This window comes from Musca vetustissima, unplaced genomic scaffold (genome assembly GCF_032173495.1).
Source record: "Musca vetustissima isolate MV318-11 ecotype Yass unplaced genomic scaffold, APGP_CSIRO_Mvet_v1 utg73954, whole genome shotgun sequence".
In the NCBI taxonomy this organism is placed as follows: domain Eukaryota; kingdom Metazoa; phylum Arthropoda; class Insecta; order Diptera; family Muscidae; genus Musca; species Musca vetustissima.
Genome location: NW_026873023.1, coordinates 79,762 through 101,842, shown reverse-complemented (window position 1 = coordinate 101,842; position 22,081 = coordinate 79,762). Strand labels below are relative to the sequence as shown.

At 32.2% G+C, this 22,081-nt stretch overlaps 1 protein-coding gene across 1 annotated transcript in view; it reads left to right on the top strand.

Annotated features, from left to right (window-relative positions):
• The first annotated feature begins 3,684 nt into the window (after positions 1-3,684).
• Positions 3,685-22,081, top strand: part of LOC133322147 (titin) — a 68,732-nt gene continuing 50,335 nt past the window's right edge. The window contains exon 1 of the mRNA XM_061531197.1: positions 3,685-3,804. Coding sequence (XP_061387181.1) covers positions 3,714-3,804 — 91 coding nt within the window. The 5' untranslated portion in view covers positions 3,685-3,713. The remainder of the gene's footprint in view (positions 3,805-22,081) is intronic.

Below are 22,081 nucleotides of genomic sequence, written 5' to 3'. Positions count from 1 at the left end.
TAACAGGCAAAAGGCAACAAGATCGACACATGGTTCCTTTTGAGAATATACATAGAATCGCTTTCTGAGTCTATTTATGCATATCCGTCCGTCTGTCTGTCGATGTTAAATTGTAAACAAAGTACAGGTGCATTTATAATCCGAATTGGATGAAATTTGGCATAGGTAACTTATTTGACCCAAGGACGAACCCTATTTAAATTGGGAAAAATCGGTTCAGATTTAGATATAGCTCCCATATATATTTTCGTCCCATTTAATGCAAACGGTCCCTATATATCTTTCGATTTTCACGAAATTTGGTACAGTGTAATGAATTAGGTGTAGAATGATATGAGTCAAGTTTCGTGAAGATCGGTTCAGATTTGGATATAGCTCCCATATATATTTTCGTCCGATTTAGGGTAAATGGTGTACCAAAGTCGCTATATATATTTCGGTTTGTATGAAATTGGGCACAGCTTAGGCCTAGAATGATGTGTGTTAAGTTTCCTGAAATTCGGTTCAGCTTTTGATATAGCTCCTATATATATTAAAGAAAATATATTTTTCAAATCAAACCATAAATTTCGAACCATGACAAACTATAATCCTGCCTGCTTCGCGTCTAATTGATTGGTTAGACAAATTTTAAAATGATTTTACTAATTTAGCATTCAGAATTTTAAATCAGATCTTTCTCTTTCGAGTCGAGCTTAATGAGGCAAAAACTCAAATAAAAACTCAGAATTTCATATTTTTATAATGAAAGAAATACCAATCCTAGGACTAGGTCTTTATTTTGGTTTGGCCTTTAAATTTCCAATTTATACATTACATTGAAAATTGTATTTCCTGTAATTTTGTAATCTTCTGATTAATTTTCATTCTCGGTTTTCAGAAATCAATTTTGTAACTATAAACAATGAAAAAACCATAACAATTTTGTTCTTTCAAAATTTCATAATATTTTCCAGAAAGAAAAAAATTAAAACATACATTACCATTTCTTTTGTGGTCTATCCATCCGTCCGACTGCAGAGTAGATCGGACCTTTTAACCCAAACACACTAATAAACCACAAACCTAATTTCATTTCAATTGTTTTTAATCTTCAATCTGTCGATATACACCACACACATATTCTGATGGATTGATATATGTGCCAATTTAATTGTGTTTTCTATCTCTTATGGTTGGTTTTCTGGATCGGCCGATCGATCGACCACCAGTCATTGAAAATTTCCACCATCCATTGCTGGTGCTCTAATATTTATTCTAATGTTTATTTTCTTTCCATAGCGATCATTTCATCTTCTGTCTATCTTTGCGTTCATCGAATGCATTCTGAGAAATTGGAAAAATGCGTTAATTTGATTTGTTTTTCCAACTTCTCATCCTCCTCTGCGGTGGATAGATATGTGGCTTTGAAGAGTGTGTGTGTAAGGTGTTCTGTGTGCTGGCGTTAAAACAATCAATAGTGAATACTCGATCTTTCAATCCAGCCAAGAAAATATTAGAGTCGATCAGTCAGTCATTCAGTCAAGAGGTCTGCGGTATATTTGCTTTTGGCCATGATAGCAAAATGTCTAATGGCAACAACAAAATCGTAACGAAAACAAATGAGATTTACAGATTGTTTTTTATGGCACGATTAACGGTTTCAAGTGTTGAATGGTTGTGCGAAAAACAAATAAGAATGGATTTTTTTTATAAAAAATACGAGGGCAGGAAAAAAATTCTGTTAATTTTTCAAGATACCTCGAAGTTATATATTCAAAATGTAAGACGGGTCTCAGACCAAGCTGGATCATTTAGAAGGCCCTTATCTTCCCAGAGACATCCCCCTTCTTCCCAAACCATTTCTGATCAGATACAAAAACTATTGCCAAGTTCTGAAAGAATTCCGCATAAGAATAGTTCCGAATATAATTTTTATTAAAAATAGAAAATGTGAAAAAAATTTGAAATTCTTTTTTCGAAAATTCCACGTAATTTTCCATAAATTGTAATAGGATATCCTACAACTGCCGTGACATTCCACACCATTTGATATCCTTTATTTATCCATTTGCAAAGCAAGGTTACATTACTCCCCTTCCTTACCAAAAATGTCTAATATCCACTCTCCTCCTCCTTCTTCGGCATTTGACATTACCTAATATACTATCGTCCGAAGAAAAAAATCGAAATAACACTCACCCACAAATCTCCAGGATAATCATAAAATATTTGCAACATATTTGACTACTTAAAAGCCAAAACAAAAATCAAGGAACAGAAAAAAAACAACCACCAACAGATGTCAACTAAAAATGAAATAAATACTCCTGTCCTCCTCCTCCCCTTACGCCCCATGTCAGGACATACCACACCGACCATTCGACCAGCAGCTAGTATCCCGCTTATGCGGCATGCAATAAAACTTCATTTGATATGCTCACGTGTTGCATCCCCAGAGATTTGATTAAAAGCAAATATGAACAGCTAATAGCTGGACGAACAGCAAAATAACAAACCCACAGACACACTAAGAACTACATAAAGGACACTTTGGCCAAAGGAGGTATCCTTAACGGCGATAAGAAATTTAATACCGCAAAACATTTTTATGGATCTCAATGCGCTTTTATTGGATAATTTACTTTTACTTCAATGCGCAATTGAAGTACACTCACACACACATACGAATACACATAGACATCTAGTTTTTATCTCCACAGAAGTAGTTTATGATTTATTATTTACAAAATGACCAGTGACAGTTCGGTACATCGTCGTCTTCGTCTTAAGTTGTTATCACAAAGTTTTATCAACGCTAATGTTTTGGAGTTGTTTTTTCCTTCATCTTCCACTTCAAACTTCATTGAAGTCCTGGAGAGAAAGGGAAGGAGGAGGAGGAGAAGCGGAGGAGGTAAAGGCAAGGAAGTGTAGATATGTAACATGTTAGCAATTTAGGAAGATAAGGAGAAAAAATTTGATATGTAATCCCAAATTGCGGTAAAATAAAACTTTGATGAAACTATGACAGCTTATCTGGAAGAAAATGCGGTTATAAGGAACAGAGGATAAGGCAAAACAACTTCAAGGATATAAACTTTTTTCAGAAAAAACCCTCAAAACGTTCCATTTTTATTCAATACCTTAACATTTGTGGTTAAAAGAATGTCAGTTGCATCTAGTTTCTTATAAGCGAAATTCTCATAAACAATTTCCCTATAAGCAAATTTTTACAAAAAAATATCAAAAACTTCCTCCCCTTTCCCTTACATACCTTGTCATTTGCAGTTTACTGCAAGGCTAATTTGTCAATTATACACCCCCTCCCCCAAAAAAAATCTCCTTTGTTTCCCGAAAACCTGGGGAAATCAAAAATTCCTAACCTAAGATTTTTTTCTCACAGAAAAAAAATCGGAAATTACAAACAAATATCTCAATTTATTCTTCTTTTTTATATCAAAACAAAACTGGCTTAAAGGCTAATACAAATTTTTATTTGCCAATGGCAGAATAAACGAAGAATGCAGGCGAAAAAGTACCCCCCATCGACACGTGTCCTTCATTTGTTCTTATAAAAGAAACACGTGGCCTTATTACTTGTATAATAAACGCTGCTTTTTGTTGTTATTACTTTTTAATACAAGAAAAATATATATCTTGAATTTTATTTATATTTATTTTATTTTTTCTCTTTTCTTTTTCTCTTTTTAGGGTTTAAGACCAACAGAAACAGAATGACAAGAAAACGTTCGAGTCCCATGGGACTCGACATATATTTGTCAGCCATGCTGGCAATTGTTATGTTGCCATTATTAATACAAGCTGGTAAGTAGTCAATGCCTTTTTATATTTTATATATAAAATTATGTTTTTTTTTTCTCATATATGGATATAAGGATTTGTAGCCTGGGATTTTGTCGTTTTAGTCATTATTTCGCTTTTATGAATTTATGTTTGTAATTTTTTGTGGGGTATAATAAAGGTAAACATATTGTCATTTTTATATATAATGACATCCATAATCTCATAATAAGGTATATGATAATGTGATATTGTAGTTAATAGGATACCTTTTTTATATAAAAAATAAAGAGGAAAGAAAGAATAAATTAGGACTAAACCGATAAAGGAAGAAGATGAAGGGAGCAAAATATAGAGGCCCAATTTTGGGGGTATTTTCGAAAAAGTAGTAAAATCAGAACCTAAACAACATTTTAACGGGTTGACATTTTCTACAAAAATGTTCTCCTTAAAATTTCACTATATGATGCTGAACCACAGAAATCGATGGATATAACAAAATCGGTTCGGATATTGATATATCTACAAACATCATTTTTGTTCAATGACAATTTTATACTATTTTGAAAATGAGTCCATTTCGGGCACAATAATTCGATTTATAGGTATATGCCAAAGGAAAAAAATATTCTACACAAAATTTCACTATAAGTTACCCCACAACAGATATCGGTATATATAGAATATATCATTAAAAATCGGATCGAACTGGATGTATTTACAAAAAAGTAAATTTCTTGACTTCTTTACGAATAGCTTTCAAGATGTAATAATTTTTCACATACCAGTTCGTTTTAGGAAGTTAGTGCTAATGGAAAAATTATTCTCCACAATATTTCACTATGGGTCACAAAACAAACTAAATCTCTATATATAACGTATATCACTTAAATATCGGTCAATATTAAAAAAAAAACTTATTGTAATGGGTAGATAATTGAATTTTTGGTAATTTTATGTAAGCTTTGGAGTTTTGGCCGAATTTTCCGATTCAAAATTATTATAGAGGATTGATGTCAATGAAAAAATATCATACACCAAATTTCAGTACACGTCACCATACAAAAGAAATCGGTATATCATTCCGGAGGCCTGGATCGAGCTGGATGTATATGCAAAAAGTTAATTTCTTGGTTTCATTACGAAGGGGTTTAAAAATGTAGCGATTTTTCATATTGTCCTTCGTTTTAGGTAGTTGGTACTTATGGAAAAATTATTCTCCATAAAATTCGACTATGGGTCCCAGAACAAACGAACTCTCTATATGTAACGTATATCACATAAAAATCGGTGCAAATTTGGGCTATATTAAAAAAAATGATTTTTAGGGTAATTGTTTGTATGATTTCGTATTTGGGCTGAATTCTTGCACAAAACTCCATTCTATGAGATTGATGTCGATGAGAGAAATATTTTATACCAAATTTCATAATAGGTCACAATACAACAAAAATCGGTATATATAACATATATCACTAAAACATCGGTACAAATTTTGCCGATTTTGCAAAAAGAGCATTTAATGGTTTCATTAAGAAGCATTCTCATGTTGGCCCAATTTTTGACACAAGACATCATTTTACCACATTTTGTCAATGGAAAACATATTCTTCATAACATTTGACTATAGATTACAAAAATAAATAAATCGGAATATAATACATATTACAAAAAAATCTATACAAATATTGGTCAATATGCCGAAAAAACAAATTCTTGGATATTTTTTGTATGATTCGGATTTTTGGTCAAATTGCCCCACAAAACTCCATACTAGATGGTTGCTGGCAATGAGAAAAATATTCTATACCAAATTCCACACAATACATCGGTATATATAACATATATCACTGAAATATCGGTATAAATTTCGCCGATTTTTACAAAAATAGCATTTAATGGTTTCTCTACGAAGTATTCTCAAGTTGGACCACATTTTCACGTACCATCTTATTTTAGAGAGGTGAGGTCAATGGAAATTATATTTTCCATAAAGATTTACTATAGGTCACAAAACAAATGAACCATCTATATTTAAGGTATATCATTTAAAAATCGGTAGAAATCTGGAAAATAAACAAAAAACTGAATTTTTTGCTCTTTTTTGGTATAATTTTCTATTTGATCCGAAATCCACACAAAATTAATTTTTCGATGATGATGTCAATGTAGGATGTATTCTAAATCAAATTCTACTATAGGTCCCGGAATACAAGAAACATGTAGATATATTCTGTATCACTTCAAATCACGTTCAAAATTCGATACACTATTAAAGAAAGCTTATTTTTGGGTCTTATTTTGTGCGACATTGAATGTTGGTCATTTTCTTTTGTTGTTGTTCATTTTGTCGACATGCTCTAAGAGAGGGAAATATTCTCCATGAATTTTTACTTAGGGTCTCCCTATAAAATTAATGTGTGGATACGATATATCCTCAAAAAATCACTTTTTTAATTATACCAACATGTAACCTTTTCCAACCTTTTTTGGTATAATTTTGAATTTGGTCAATTTATATAACTCGTTTTATCGGCAGGATCTCAAAGAGCGAAATATTCTTCATGAAATTTCACTAGAAGTTGCCAAATAAAATAAATCTCTAGGCATTTTATGCACTACCCAAAAATCGGTTCAAATAGGGTTATAACAAAAACATGACCTTTTGATCTTTTTTGATGTAATTTCCAATTTTTGGTCGAATAATAAATTAAAACTATTCTTAGGCGAATAGAAAGAAATATTATATACAATATTTGACAGTATGCCACCAAACAAAATAAATTCCTAGCTATAATATTTAACCATTAAAATATTACATACAAATTTGGGTAATTGCTTTAATTTTTTTTAAATTTTAAACCTTTATTTTTGGCAAAATTTTAAATTTAGGTCGATTTTTTCCATATTGGTTAATTTTTTCGTACTGGTTTCAAAGAGAGAAATATCCTCAATCGAATTTGACTACAAGTCACCTTTCAAAGTTAATCTCTAGGAAAAATAGATATCCCTAAAAAAATCCTTTCAAACTTGGACATATTAACTGAAAGTATGCTTTGGGCTTTTCTTTGTGCAATTTCCAATATTACCAATTAAAAGTAATTCCAGGTTGATGACCTTAGAGAAAGAGATATTTTGCACAATATTTTACTATATATATAATAAATCTCAAGCTGTAATATTTAATAATAATAAAATTGTTACAAATTTGAAATCTCTCTAATGTCTGTTTCATTGCAATTTATATTTACTTTTAAATTTAAAATTTTTGTTTTTCTCTCTTGTATTATTTTAAAATACTCTCCTTCAATTTACTTAAAAACTAACACTCCATTGTCTATAAAATTTCACAAGGAAAAAATCTCAAATATTTATTTTTAATTACATTCATTTCCCATAAATTGCAGTTTTATAAACCACAATGACAGTATAGCTTCTACGGCAAATTCCTTTTTATGGCATTACAGAAAGAAAGAAAGACAGACAGACAGATTTTTTTTTTTATTTTTACTAACTGACACTTGAAAATCTTGTTCAATTTAAATTAAAATGTGTGTAAGTGTGACTCAATAAAAATGTCATTGTTTTAAATGAAATGTGGACATGAATATGTTTCATTGGATTTTTCTGCAGTAGCAGAGGGGAAGAATGGAAGTTTGGGAAGTAGGGGGAACATTTTGCAAAATCATCTGCAGTGAATTTATGTGTCGCCACACCACACCAAGGGGGAGTGGTGTTAATTGAGGACAGCATCCAGTATTTCAAATTTCCCCCATTCAACCAAAAAAATAATATATGGCCAAATAAGTAACACACAACAAAAAATATCTACATATGTATGCTTGTATGTAGGTATGGACACAAGAACAAATAAAATATTTCCCATACACACTCATGAAATTTGGGATTCACACATGTGTATGTATGTGTGGCTGGCTGTCTGTTTGTCTGTCTGCCGACCTGCCTTTGCCTTTGTCTGTCCATCTGTTTTGTCACCATTTATATACAATGGGATTTAGATATTTTATTTTCAAAAAAGATACACAAGTATTTTGCAACATTCAACACGGACAAGTGAATGATAAATGCATTTTGTATATAGTACGGTCGGCAAACATAACAATCAAACACACGCACCAAAAAAAATTCGACAGTGTCACTGACATTTGCCACATCCTCCCTAACAACAGGGATAGCAAGCGACCCCACACCAGCTATGAAATATCAGCGTAGATGATTAAGCAGAAATAATGCAACAGATTTTTGGGTGTTTGATTGGCACATGTCTCTATATATATATTTTTTTGGTGCAATGGTCAGCCAATCTAAGGGAGAGAGGTGGAGGGTGGTTAGATAATTGAAATTACACTGTATAAATGTTATTACCTAGCAGGATTTTTTTTCACCCGACTGTCAACGGCCCGCCATAGATAAGGGTAATTTGTCATTTTCGGTCTTCATCAATAGATTGGCCAAAAATTGAAATCGATGGAAAGTGCAGATAATAAAAATCGGCTTCATCATCAGCATCATCAAGGGTCATCTGTTGTTAATTTAGGTGGTATTAGAGCCACATAAAAATCTATTAGTGCATCAAATAGATTGAATGGTTGTTACACAGAAAATGCATTCTGTTATGGTCCAGCAGAAAATCCCTTTCCAATTTAAGGGTGACTATCCCTTGCAAAAATTCATTTTAGCACACAATAAATTTTTTGCAAACCACCCCTCCCTCACAAATGGCCGGATCCTGGTTTCGGACAAATGTCTGTTACATGCTGTTGATGATTTCCGTGTGTTGTTACAGGTTTCGTATTTCAGCAATGTTTGTTTGTTTGGCTGTGTTTGTTTTGAAACACATGTTTCTTAATTTAGACCAGTAATGTTAATAAACCGAACATCCATACACACACACACCCTCAAGCAGCCGAACATTTACACCTTTTTAAGAAGGATGTAAATATTCGCAGCATTTCCTTTTGCAACCACCACCGACCGGCCGGCCAGCTCACCCACATCAGAATCACATCTCTTTCTCTATCGGCGAAAATTGTCAAATGTTTTCATTTCATTTTGGTTTTGTGTTTGTTTGAATGTAAAATAAATATAACCAAAATGTATCCTCTCCCCTCTCCTTGTCCACCCCCATACGGTTGTTATTCCTGACGTATTTTGTAATCCCCAAGATTTCGTTATGAAGGCTTAATCAAAATATTTTTGCCAAAATAACCAAAGAACAAATCTTAATAAAAATAAAAATAACCCAAACAAAAGAAAGGGGCAATTTAAGGAAATGTGCAATAATAAAAAGGAATACGGTAGAGGGTACACAAAATAATAATATAGAGTTCAATAGCCTTAGGTATTTGATACAAAAATATATTTGTAAAAATATTACAAACATAAAATCCTATATTTTGTAAATATAACAATTTTCTATACCTTCAAGAGAATGTGTGTTGGATACTTTTAGGTGCAAATCGCCTCAGCTGAAAATCATACCAATTGGGGATTTTAAATTACTTTTTCCATAATAATATTATTAATTCCGCAAATATTATTATATTATTTATTATTATATATATTATTTAAAAAATCTACAAATAAACCCCGTTCAATAAATAGTATTAGATTTCTTTAATAGTCCTTGATTACAGCTCTGATATAACTTTATGAAAAACATTTATTAAAAACCCACGCTTATAACTCTCACAAAGCTTTAAAATGATTTTAATTTTCACAGAGCTGGACAAAAATCAAAAAAGATATTTCATTTATATAAAAACTGCACTTACAAATTTCCAAAGCTTAATAAAATCCACGCTTAGAACTCAGGCAAAGCTTCAAAGACTATACGCTTTTATCTACTTACAGAGCTTTTTTCGTAACTCTTAAAAAGCTTTAGCAAATTATAACTCACGCTAATAACTCAAGCAAAGCTTTAAAGAATATACGCTTTTAACTACTTAAAGAGCTTTTTTTGTAACTCTTAAAGAGCTTTAGCAAATTAGTATGAGCCAAGCAAAGCTTTACAATAATCCACGTTTAGAAATCAACCATAGCTTTTTATTAAATCCTAAAAAAATATATCATGATTGTAATTCCTATAGAATCTAAAAAAAATGTTTAAAAAAACCGCACAAAAAATCCCTAAAGCTTAATAAATTCCACCCTTTAACTCAAAACTTCAAAAAATACATGCTTATAACTCCAGCAAAGCATCAACGAATATACACTTTTAAATCCAACATAACGTTAAGAAAATATAACGCTTTTAACTTCCACAGAGCTTAAACAAGTTCAAGTTTCACAGAGCTTTAACAAATTATTTTAAGTCAAGCAAAGCTTTCAAATAACCCCCGCTTATAACTCCCACAGAGCTTGAAAGTAAATCTTGAACAAATGACCAAGCTTTTAACTTCCACGGAGATTTAAAAATATAACGATTCCAACTTCCACAAAGCTTTAAAACTATCCCGCTTTTAACTTTCAGGGGGCTTGAAAATGTTCTTTAAAAAATCCACGTTAATTAAAAAATGGCAAGCTTTTAACTTCCAAAGTGATTGACAAAAGTCAGTAAAAAGTATCATCATTTGAACTCCCAAAGGACTTCAAGAAATCTACGTTTAAAAGTTAACAAAAGCATACAAATCCACTTTTTTACCTTTTACTCCCACAATGGTTAATATTATCTTTAAACACCCACTCCCAAAACTCTAACATAGCTTAAAAAAAAATTTGGCTCGTAACTCTCAGAGTTCTTAAGAAAATTGGTAAATCCACACTTTTAACTCTCCCAGAGAATGCCCATCAGATGTTTAGAAAATATTTATAAAATAAATACGTTCAGTTACAACTCTGACAGAGCTTTCAGAAATATTCATATTTTGTTCTGATTTACCCCACTCAAATTTCGGTTTTTCGTAAAAAAGTTTAGGTCATACGTTACCATACTATTTGAAAAAAATTGTAATACCATATTCAGCTATTGTTTGATGCAAAATAGAATTGAACCTTATTATTTTTCTATTTCCATAAAATAAAAAATTTCCCCCTAAAAGTATGCATCACACATTGTCCATACACACAACTCATGCATTTAATTAGAGCTACGCATTAAATAATATGTTTCGAATATTAATATTGAATATTTTTTTAATCAAGAGAAAGATTTTTCCTATATTTCAATGTCCCTCTCTCTCGCTCTTTTGTGTTCTCATTCCCATTTCTCTAATATTTCATATTTAAAATATGTCATTGGTTTCAAGATCACTTTTTGCTGCATTGACTGCACATAAATATCTCTGGGAATGAGGTTACATGTCTGTGAGATATTTTCGATTTGTTTTTGTTGGTCTTACACTTCGTCTGTCCCCCTTTTAGCTAGAACAATTATTTGCCTTTAGCCATCAACGATGGATGGATGGATGGATGGACATTTGACAGTTTATGGTTAAGCAGTGCATTTAAGTCCACAACATCTCGTCAATTCTTGGACAATAACAAAAGGGTCACAAACAATACCAAAACAAACAACAAACAGCAACAACAACAACAAAGACAACAATGACAACATCGTCATTCAAATAAAAGCCAACAAAGAAATCAAACAAAAACCAACTGTCAAACACACAATATTTTTTGTTTTGTTTTGTTCAATAGGCGGTAGGTTAGCTTATTGTTGTTGTTGTTTTTGTTGCACATCATACCAAAGAAAAGTTCTGAGGCAGACAAACATGCATGCAACACACGACATGACACACAACCCAAAACAATGCACATGTGATGTGGTGTTTGGGCCAACATGTCTGGCATAAATTGTGTCCCTTTCTTCTCCGTCAGACATGAAAATGAAAATAATGCAGAGACCGACAGACAGACGGAATGCTGGCTGGCTGGTTCGACGTTGACGTCAACGTTAACGCCGCCTCTTTTCGCAGAAGTCGAATCGAACTGCAAATGAATGGGAATCTATGAATGAACGACTTGAAGGAACATAGAAACTAACATTGGCCCAGGCCCATATGCCTGCCCATCCATATGAATGGTGAAGTAAACTTTTCACATAATTCTATGTAGCCAGCCGGTCGCCTGATAGATTTTGACAACTCAATGACAATTCTTAGAAATATTTACACAACAAATGCAAAATGCATTTTTTTGAGAACTATGGAAAATTTCAAAAGTTTATAAAATGGGTCATTAGTTGCAAACGGTGTGTATATGTGGAGGATAGATAGATCGATTGTGGCATGCATGTTTTTGTGGTGGCTGGGGAAGACAAAAACAAAACCACATCCTAGTTCAAAACCAAAAAACAATAAATGAAATATAAATACCACAACTGAAGTTTATTTACTTGGCTAAATATTTGCATGATGTTTGAGGAAGGAACTTGGAAAATATGACACACTTGAAAGTAGGCAGTGGGGCTTTGATAAAAATAATTTCCCGTCACTCAGATATGGAGACCTTTAAAAAAATACAAAAATCAGCCAAAAACTTGAAAATTTGACAAAAGGTTTTCATAAACCTCGAGGACAGTAATTTTTTTTGTCAACATTTCCTTTATGACGAGGCTTCACTGTTCAACATTTTCCCATTCCCAAAAAAAACCTTGGCTATTATTCATTACCAAATACTTATTATTGGTATGCATGTCAGCTACAAAAGAAAGTAAGTCGATGGTCACACAGTCAGTTTCATGAAAGGAAAATTGAGTTTTTTTATAGAAAATAGAAGAGAGAGTTAAGGAGAAAATAATTATGTTGAAATATTCTGGGTTTGACCCTCCACTGAGTTTGGGGGTTTTTTGACAGATGATATATTTGCATGAAATAAAATGTGTGCCCCTAAAAGTATGCATCATACATGGCAGATACGTTTTGGTAGGAAGATTTTTCACCCTAAAATGTCGAATTTTTTGAGATACCAATATATAGGGGAGCAATCCCAAAAAATTACATTGACCCCACGAGAACTCAAAACACCCGATTACAGCCAAATCGGTTAAACGTTACCAAAATATTTAAAATACCAACATTTTTGGGGTTTAGATTTTTAATTTTTAGTAAGACAATATGCTACCCCATAAGAACTCAAAACACCAAATTACAGCTCAATTGGTTGAAAAAATACCTTGTTCAAACTCTTCAAAATACCGAGTTTCTGAGTGCAGAGGGTCTGCAATGTCTTCTCAAATTCCTTTAAACAAGAGCTCGATGGAAAAAAGCCTGCACACATCCAATTCACTGCTAACCGCATTCTTGTCGGCAATCGTTTTCAATATTGTCTTCCCTAACGGACAATATTGCCTTCCTTTCTGATGGAAGTCGTTGTATCCACATCTGTTTCAAAATGTCGTTTCAAACCTTACCTTAAGATAAACCCAGAATTTCGAATAAGAAATCTGAAGGCTTTTTGTCTCCTAGTTCAATGTTCGTCCGGAGCTTCTGAGACGGTTCTTTTCATCTGAATTCTTGAAACTGCTTATATGTTTGTACATGTTTTCATCAGGAGGATCGACGACGATGTCTGATACCTTCTCCAAAACACTGCTCTCGATGGATACGACAACGGTATGGAATTTCGTGGAATCTTGCACAATATAAGCCATAATGAATTGCGATTCCATTTGCTTGAACCACAGCAGTGAGTCGGCAATCTCCAAAATAGAGGGACTTTTGGTGTCACCAAATACAGAAACCGAAAATCGATGCTACCTTGACGAAAATGACAAATTTAATATACACACGACCATGTGGATGAGGATATAATAAATAAATATAAATGTGGTGTATAGCTTTAAGGTTAATCATAGATGAATTGATTTCTTAAAAATTGAGTTATCCATTTCTGGAATTAAAGGAACTAAGTCATTCATCTAGATCCATGGTTCAATCGTTCACGAGCACACATCATTAATTCGATGATTGCATCAAAATTAACTAGATGAACTTTATTAACGAAAAACCGCATTTAGAGCCGATCGTTCCTTACGCTGAATATTTCCTCTGAACTAGTTCGTTCTGGGACGATCCAACTCTACATTCAGTATTAAATGTTCTAGACAGATTTCGATTCGTTCTAATAATCGAAATTGAACTTTGGAAAATTTTCCCATCATTGGCAAGAAGAGCTGATAGATTCAATTTCTGTGCAAAGCATTTTAAATATGCTGATTACATTCGTCCGCTTCTAGATTTTCTACAATTAGACAACATTTTGAAGACAACACTGCACTTAACATCGAGGATTAGTTTGTCGCCTTGTCGCTCTACCATGATTTCAGTTGGCATGACAAAATCGAGCTGGAATTTTATTCTGATCCAGAATCTTTTTATCTGTTCATCCATTAAAAAATAGAAAAATCGGGGAGTGTGATGCATAGTTTTAGGTCCTTTTTTTGTTTTCTAAGGATCTCATGCCAAAAATAATTGGATTCGGATTCTCATAACTGCACTTGATATTTAAAAAAAACTGAATATTTTTTAAATATCCAATTCATTGCCCATAAATTTTATAAATATCAACACGTTATAAAAAAAACTAATTAACCACAATGTGAATGACTCTATAAAAATAAAATTAATGATATAAAATCAATCACGGCAATAAAATGAGTTTTTTTTCTTTACCTCTTCAAACAAAAACAAAAAATCTTTCAGTAAAGCCGTTTCAAATATAACATAAGGCCACAGAGACAAAGAGAAGAAGAAAACAACAACAATAAAATAAAAGTAATTGAAAAAAAATAAAACCAATAAACCGATACTGCAGATAATTAACAATGACACTTTATGGTATTGAGATTGAAATGTTTTAGAAGGGTACCTAACCATAATTTTTGGCAGAGAGAAGTGTGAAGAGGAATAATATTTTGAACATCTTCTCAGCATTCAAAGTTGTATGTTTGCTATTTTTTGATGGGGGCAAATAATATTTTGATAATCTTCACACCATGCAATATTTATATCTGTTATTTATATTTCTCACTTCCTTGCTCCCTCCTTCCATCGGGCCAAAACTCAATATTTGAGTACCGTGTGAAGATGCTATTTTTTAATGATAATAGCTTCTAACGCCCATGGGCCTGAAGGCAATTTCATGGATATCAAGATAAGTTGTTGATTATTTGCCATTAAGAAACAAAGATAGCCCCCAAAAAGTTTGATGATCTCTTCTCGCGGAGGAAATTTATTTGATTTTTTTTATTTTTATTGTATTTTGAATTTAAAAATAAACTACAACAACATTTGCATATAACAATTGGAATTGTTTGCTATTATTTTATGGTTTACATACATTTGCCGATGACTTAACAAAAATTGTTTTCTTTAAATAAACTTCAAGGTCATCGGGGTATTGTATAGAAAATAATAATAACAATACAGAAAAAAATCTGTAATAAGAAAGGAGGAGACCTTCTTGATTTTACCACCTTGATTTTAAACTTCAAAATTTCATGTACATATTTTGAATTTTTTGTATTAACAATAACTTCTATTGAAAATCGGTGGAGTGGAAAATAATTCTAAAAACAGTCAAGCAATATCTGCCAAAACCTTTACAATATTTCATATATTGTAATTTTTATGGTATTTTAATTTTTTCTTCTTTTTTTATTCACTGGTCCACGAACTTTGGAACTATCCACTTACTTCTTTTTTTCTCCCTCCCTCCCTATCACCATCAAAAAATCGTAATGTTGATCATGTTTATTGTTTATGACTATGACTCAGTTATTTGATTATAATCATCATCATCAACACCCTGAACACTGGAATCACATAACACTTAAAACGTGACAATCATCAGCAGTTGCTTTTTTGTTCATCCATCCATAACAAAATGATGTTGAGAAGCTTGAAAGAAAAAAACAACACTACGAAACTTGTTAAAAGAGGCGTTTATTTGATATAGCCATCAATCAAAAGCCCCAAAAAATCTAAAAAAACATAAATAAACATTTTATTTGAAAATCTAAAAGGAAACCAGAAGAAGAAGAGGAAAAAAATTTAGGGTATTAAGAAAAACAGGTGTTCTTTAAAAAACGAAATAAATTTTGTTTGTTTTGTCTATATATCTTCCTCCTATCAATCTCCAACAAAAAACTGAACTCAAAAATTGATTTGTAGTTTTTGTTTGTTTCATTCTTTGGGAACCTAAATCAATTTGTAATCTTTTTGCCAAAATTCCACCCCTTTTTCAAATATCGTTTTTATTTTGAGTTATTAGTTATTTGGTCTTATGATCTCTCCCTTCTAAAGGCTAATGAACTTTTGCCTCATCATTAACTAATAGACAGGCCTTTTTTGCTGAATAAAAGTCAAGGAACTTTAATGCTAATAAATGTGTTTTTTAAAAAATTTGAAAACATAAATTATAATGGAGCTTTTAAAAATGGGAGTTGTAGAATAGGTAACTCAAATATTACAAAATTTATCAAATATGTCGATAATATTAAATAACATTATTCATTCAGTTCAGAATTAAAAGAACTAAATCATTCACTCTAGTTCCATCCTTCCCTTTAGTTCAATCGTTCATTTGTGAATGTCAGTGAATGAACAATTGTATCAAAAGGAACAATCTGAACTTGATGAACGAACGTGCGAGTTCTAGTACCGGTCGTTCCTTCCGCAGAATAGTTCATTTGAACTAGTTCGTTCTGAACGACCTAACTGTACCTTAAGCATCAAATGTAGCAGAAAGACGCAGCTCGTCCTTAGGCTTCTCTTGTATTCAATACTTGTATCATTAATTTCTTTGCTCTAATAATAGAATTTGATCTATGGAAAGTTTTCCCATCATTGGCAAGAGGAGCTGACAAATGAAATTTCTGTTCAAAGCATTTTAAAGTCCTCCATAGATTTTTTACAATTAGACAACATCTTGAAGACAACACTGCACTTAACATCGGAGATCAGATTGTCGCCTTGTTTTTCCCAATTTCTTCTACAAACTTTATTTCAACTGCAACTACCCCATGATTATCTTCCTTTTTCTTCAGCTTGCCCATTAATTCCACTTTGCTAAACTGCAGAATTTATGTTTGTTCCTGCTTTTTATAGACATCTGATTCTAACTCATGCGTTTTATCCAGTAGTTTTTTCTACTAGGGAAATGTAAATCGATTTTCGACTAATCGATATTTAAATTTTCTGTTCAAAGGAGGACTCTCCAAGAGTCCTCCACAGATTTTCTGCAATTAGACAACTTTTTGAAGACAACACTGCACTTAAAATCGGGGCTTAGTTTGTCGCCTTGATTTCCCCAATTTCTTCTACAAACTTTGTTTCAACTGCAATTACACCATGACCATCTTCCTTTTTCCTTAGCTACACTTCCACTTTGCTAAACTGCAGAAGTTATTTTTGTTCCGGCTTTTCATAGACATCTGATTCCAACTCATGCATATTCTCCAGTGGTCTTCCTACTATTTCCTCAGGAATCAACTACCTGAGATATATATTTATTGCCTTCAGGTATTCGATATTGATTATCACGATAATAAACATGTCTCGCGTCGTCAAATCGGCTAATTACATAATCGGCTTCATTGTAGATTTCCTCCAATGCCAAATCATACATTCTAGAGTAGTTGGTGAATATTGAGAATTAGAATTCCTTAATCAGTTATTTCAATTCTTCCAACTCGTCTTTAATATTGTTTACCCATTTCTTTATTAGACCTACTGTCCGGAAGGGAATTTATTTTGTCAAATGCTTACATAAGACATTAAACTCCTGGGCATTTCGATTAAATCGCCTGTAATTGATCTTTCTCTCCTCTTCATAAAGCGTATCGTCGTCACATTGGTTAATTACTTAATCGGCTTCATTGTAGATTTCCTGCAATGCAAAATTATACATTCTGGAATTCTTGGTGAAAATTGGGAAATATAATTCCTTAATCTCGGATACAACTTGTCTTTAATAATGTTTACCCATTCCAGACTGTACTTTACATTACTCTCCTGCTCATCAAGTTTTTTCCCAGGACTCTCCGGCAAAATCTGGCACTTTCTCCATCTTAGTTTTTTAAATAAACAACAAATAAACAATCAACAAGAGGATAACAATCCTCTTGGAACAGAAAACCTGTAACAATTCTTCTTAAAATTTTCTCTTCACAAGTTCAATTTTCAAATCAACAAATTTAATATTTCAAATTCTGTTTAATTATGATTTTATAACTTACTGATTTATTTGTTAATTAGTTTTTAATTATTAATGGTCGTTTTTTTACTGAAATAAGTACATCAAATAAATAAAAACATGAACAAGTAATTTTATTTAATCGGAAGAAGTTGCTGATCATTATCATCTTTTTTTAGGGGTAATTTGCTAAAATGTTTTTATAATTATAAGCCATAAGCAATGCGGACACGCAAAATATTGAAGAACACACAAAATAATAATGGAAGCCCATAAACAAAATAGATGAATTGATTTATAATTATTGCGCGCGTACACACATACAAACAAAAAGGTCATAACATTTGAACTCATCAAAAGATTAGCTGAAGAAGTTCTTTTTGAGTTTTGAACTTTCAAAGTCAAGGTTAATAAGAATTTTGACATACGCTCATTATTTTAAAGAATATAATTATGGTGTATTATTTACAAAAATTCTAGAAAAGGCTCTCACATGTTGGCATTCTTCATAAAACATTGAGAATGTTTTGCACAACTTCGTTATTTTAGACTATGAATCCATTTCATATTTTATGATCGTTAATCTGTTGTTTAACTTTTAATGGTGTGGTCTCCAAACTATAAGTATCCGACTAATTCTATCAATATTTGAAATTCAGATGATTTAGCTTTTTTTAATATTTATTGATTAGCTGAGCCCTTAATCACGCACATTTTTGAAACGGCTTTAACCTGTTTCTTAAATATCGATTATCTCATAAAATGTGTTTTTTTTTTCATCTCAAAAATAGTCATGATCTCAGTCAACTCCAAAAAAATGTGACCCACTTCTATGACCAATCAAACCACTTCATACCTCTATTAAGCATAAAATAATAACAAATTTATTTGTTTATGACACCGTTAGCTAATATTATGGAATTCTTTAAGAGAAAAATAAATAAAACAACCGTTATTTATGGGTCATGATCACACTTCAAAAAAAATTTCGGCACGAGTCCATTGACACGGTAGCACCAGCTATGCTAATTGGGCCTTAAATTATAACCGAAAAAAAAACAACTATGTACATACAATGAAAAATATATCGGACACCTTAATTAGCAACTAGGTGTAAATTTATAACACTGACACAAACACACACACACACTCCGAAATTCACATGGTAGCAATAAAATTGATATCAAAGAAGTTCAGACACACAGACTCTTGGTTGATATGCTCCAAAGAAAATTTTATAATAACAGCAACAACAACTAAAACGAAACATAAAGGTCAAAAACCTTTAAGCTAAAGTGGTTTTCGTTTTGTTTTGCTTTTTTGCGGCAAAATAAAATAAAAATGTTGGTATAAAGTGGGTAGCAACGCCTACCCCAAAAATGCCCCTCACGACCAGTATAGTTGGTATACGGATCCACACGATCAACGGTAATTTAGGTTTTGCCAAGTAGCCAAAATAAAGCACGTGAACTTCAATTTGTTGTTGGGTTTCTTTTTATTCTCCTCTCAGCCAGCCAGCACATGATAATGACCTGGCCCGCATGTTTTGTATCTACTTGCGGAAATGTGAACTGTTGCTGCTGGTTTGTTAGGTTAAGGTCTGCTAATTGAAGCACGACTTTTGCTCGAGTTTCAGTCCGGCTATGGGTCTCTATGTTGTTTTTGTTTATGGAATTTAATCATTGACTTAATAAATTTTAATTTTTCTCGATGAGTAATTTTGTATGTTGATATTATGAGACTTCCTCCACACACCCTCATTTACCACGATCTTCATCGTCATCATTATAACAATAAAATTGTGAATAAACAAAACCCAACAAAAAATGAGATCAATGCACTTCGTGGTCATCATAATAAGCTTCTTGTGGGGGGAATAGTGATTTTGTTTACAAATATTTAAATAAAAAAAATAGGTGATGCCAGATTTGAGTTAGCTCTGGAAGGGTATACAATTGATTATTAAAAATATTTATAAACAAATATCAATGGAATACTTGAGCAAAATTCGACGACATAACCGCAGTTATCTGTGAGACCCTCCGTTTCACCATGTAGTAAAGTAGAAGTTCAGCAGCGGGCGAGTGGAATTGCAGGATTCTAAATTTACAGAGTAGTTTTAGAGCCAAAATTTTTAATTGTTGCACAAAGACGAACCACAATATGAATATGAATGTTAGACAATAAAAATGTGCAGCTGATTGATTTGTACACCTGATTGACTTTTGAGCGAAATCCAATTACAAACTCTCAGTTTTCTGTGATGATCTCTGTTTAGCCCCACATATTAATTAGTCACTAATGTTCTAAAAGTTCTGCTAAAGGTCTATTGGATACGCAGGCATTCCTAATTTACAGAGTAGTTTCAGAGCCGAAATTAATTTTTGCAGAAAGACGAATCACAATACATATGAAGAAGAATTATCAGCTGATTGATTTAGGCAATGGATTTGGCATCACTTTTCATGTAAAAGAACCTTCCTGAAGACCTCTTCAAAAAGCGTCCAAAACACTCTTAAATTAATATTTATTTTCTTATATGTGGCAATAAAGGAACCTGATTTTGAAATAACAGAGGTCGAATATAGGACGTTCTAACATTCCTTAGTGGTGTCATCACTGGAAGTTAACTTTCCCAGTTCGATTTAAGCAGTATAAATGGTCAAGCCACATTTTTCCAGAGTCTGATAGTTCCCAGAAATATGGAACACTTTTTTCCGAATTTATTGGTTATTGAGTTAATAAATTCTCCCATAACCAAGGGGATACAAGAAACAATTTAATTTATCGATTAAACTTCGTACAAAATCGAATATGGCAACCCCCTTACTTTAATGAGATAATCTGAAGAAAACAAGCGGATAACTCTTGAACATAACATTGGCATCATTTGAGCTTAAGCCAAACACAAACAATGCCACCACCACTACTACCACCAACAACACCACCGCCAAAGACTTCCATACACCAAAATAAATAAATGACTTCAAGAGATTAACCAACCACAAAAAAATTTCATTGTCAAGGTAAAAGTAATTTGTAATCGCATTGCTTTTTTGTTTTGATACAAAATGAGCAAGCAGCAAACGGAAACCAAAAGAAGAAAAAAAAACAAAATCCGAACAAAACAAAGAAAAGGAAATAAAATCAAAATTAAATGCTTAAACCGTTATAAGCAAGTTTGGGTTTTAGGGAGGGTTCAAGAAGCAATAATAATTATATAATTTCCGAATAAGAAAAAAGTAATTGAAATTAATTAATTTCTGGGGAAAACAGAAGTGTTTCGAAACAATTAATCTCAAATTATGAATGCTGTGCGGAAGAAATACTTTTCTTTTAATGGAAAATTGATTGATTTCCTTTTTTAGATTTTGGTGGGATCCGAATATGGAGCACTTCAGAAAGTCATAATTTCTTTTTGGATAAAAAAAAAATCTTAAGAATTATTTTTGAGTGCCTCCACCAAAACAACAACTTTGAGATTTCATAAAGTAGCAACATTTTCTTTTTCTTGTTTCCTTGAATGATAGTCATCGGAGAATGTGGTGTTAATACGATTCAACACTTGCTGGAAGTGGCCTTAATTGTTTGATTTATTATTTTCCTTTGATTTTCGTGTGCGTATTTATTCTTTCTCTTCTTTTGAGATTTTTTGTTATTTATTGAAAGTAAATTTTGAAAATTGCTACGCATGTTTGCTTAAAATTTTTTCGGGGTAAACAAACTTTTAGCACTTATTTGTTGACTTAATGGAATAAATAAAAGAAGAACAATAAATTTGGAGTTTATGAATAAGGGAAATGCAGAACTTTGCATAAGTGTACTTAAAAAAATAAATGTGTACGTGGAAAAGAAAACTACATTGGAGAAAGGAACAAGACATCATCTTCAAAACTGGGTTAACTGGGTTAGCTTTGCACCTAAAACTTAAAAACAAATTTTATATTTCATAAAAGATGTAATTTTATATTAAGCGATGCAGAATCTGAAATGAAGTCTGTATACCAATTATATATTGTTGTTGAATTATGTCACGAACACACCCATTGTAAATAATACACTTATCGATAGCATTTAGTACGATAAAAGATAACAATGTAATTAGCATGATGCAATAAAAAGGGAAATAAGCCATTTTTGG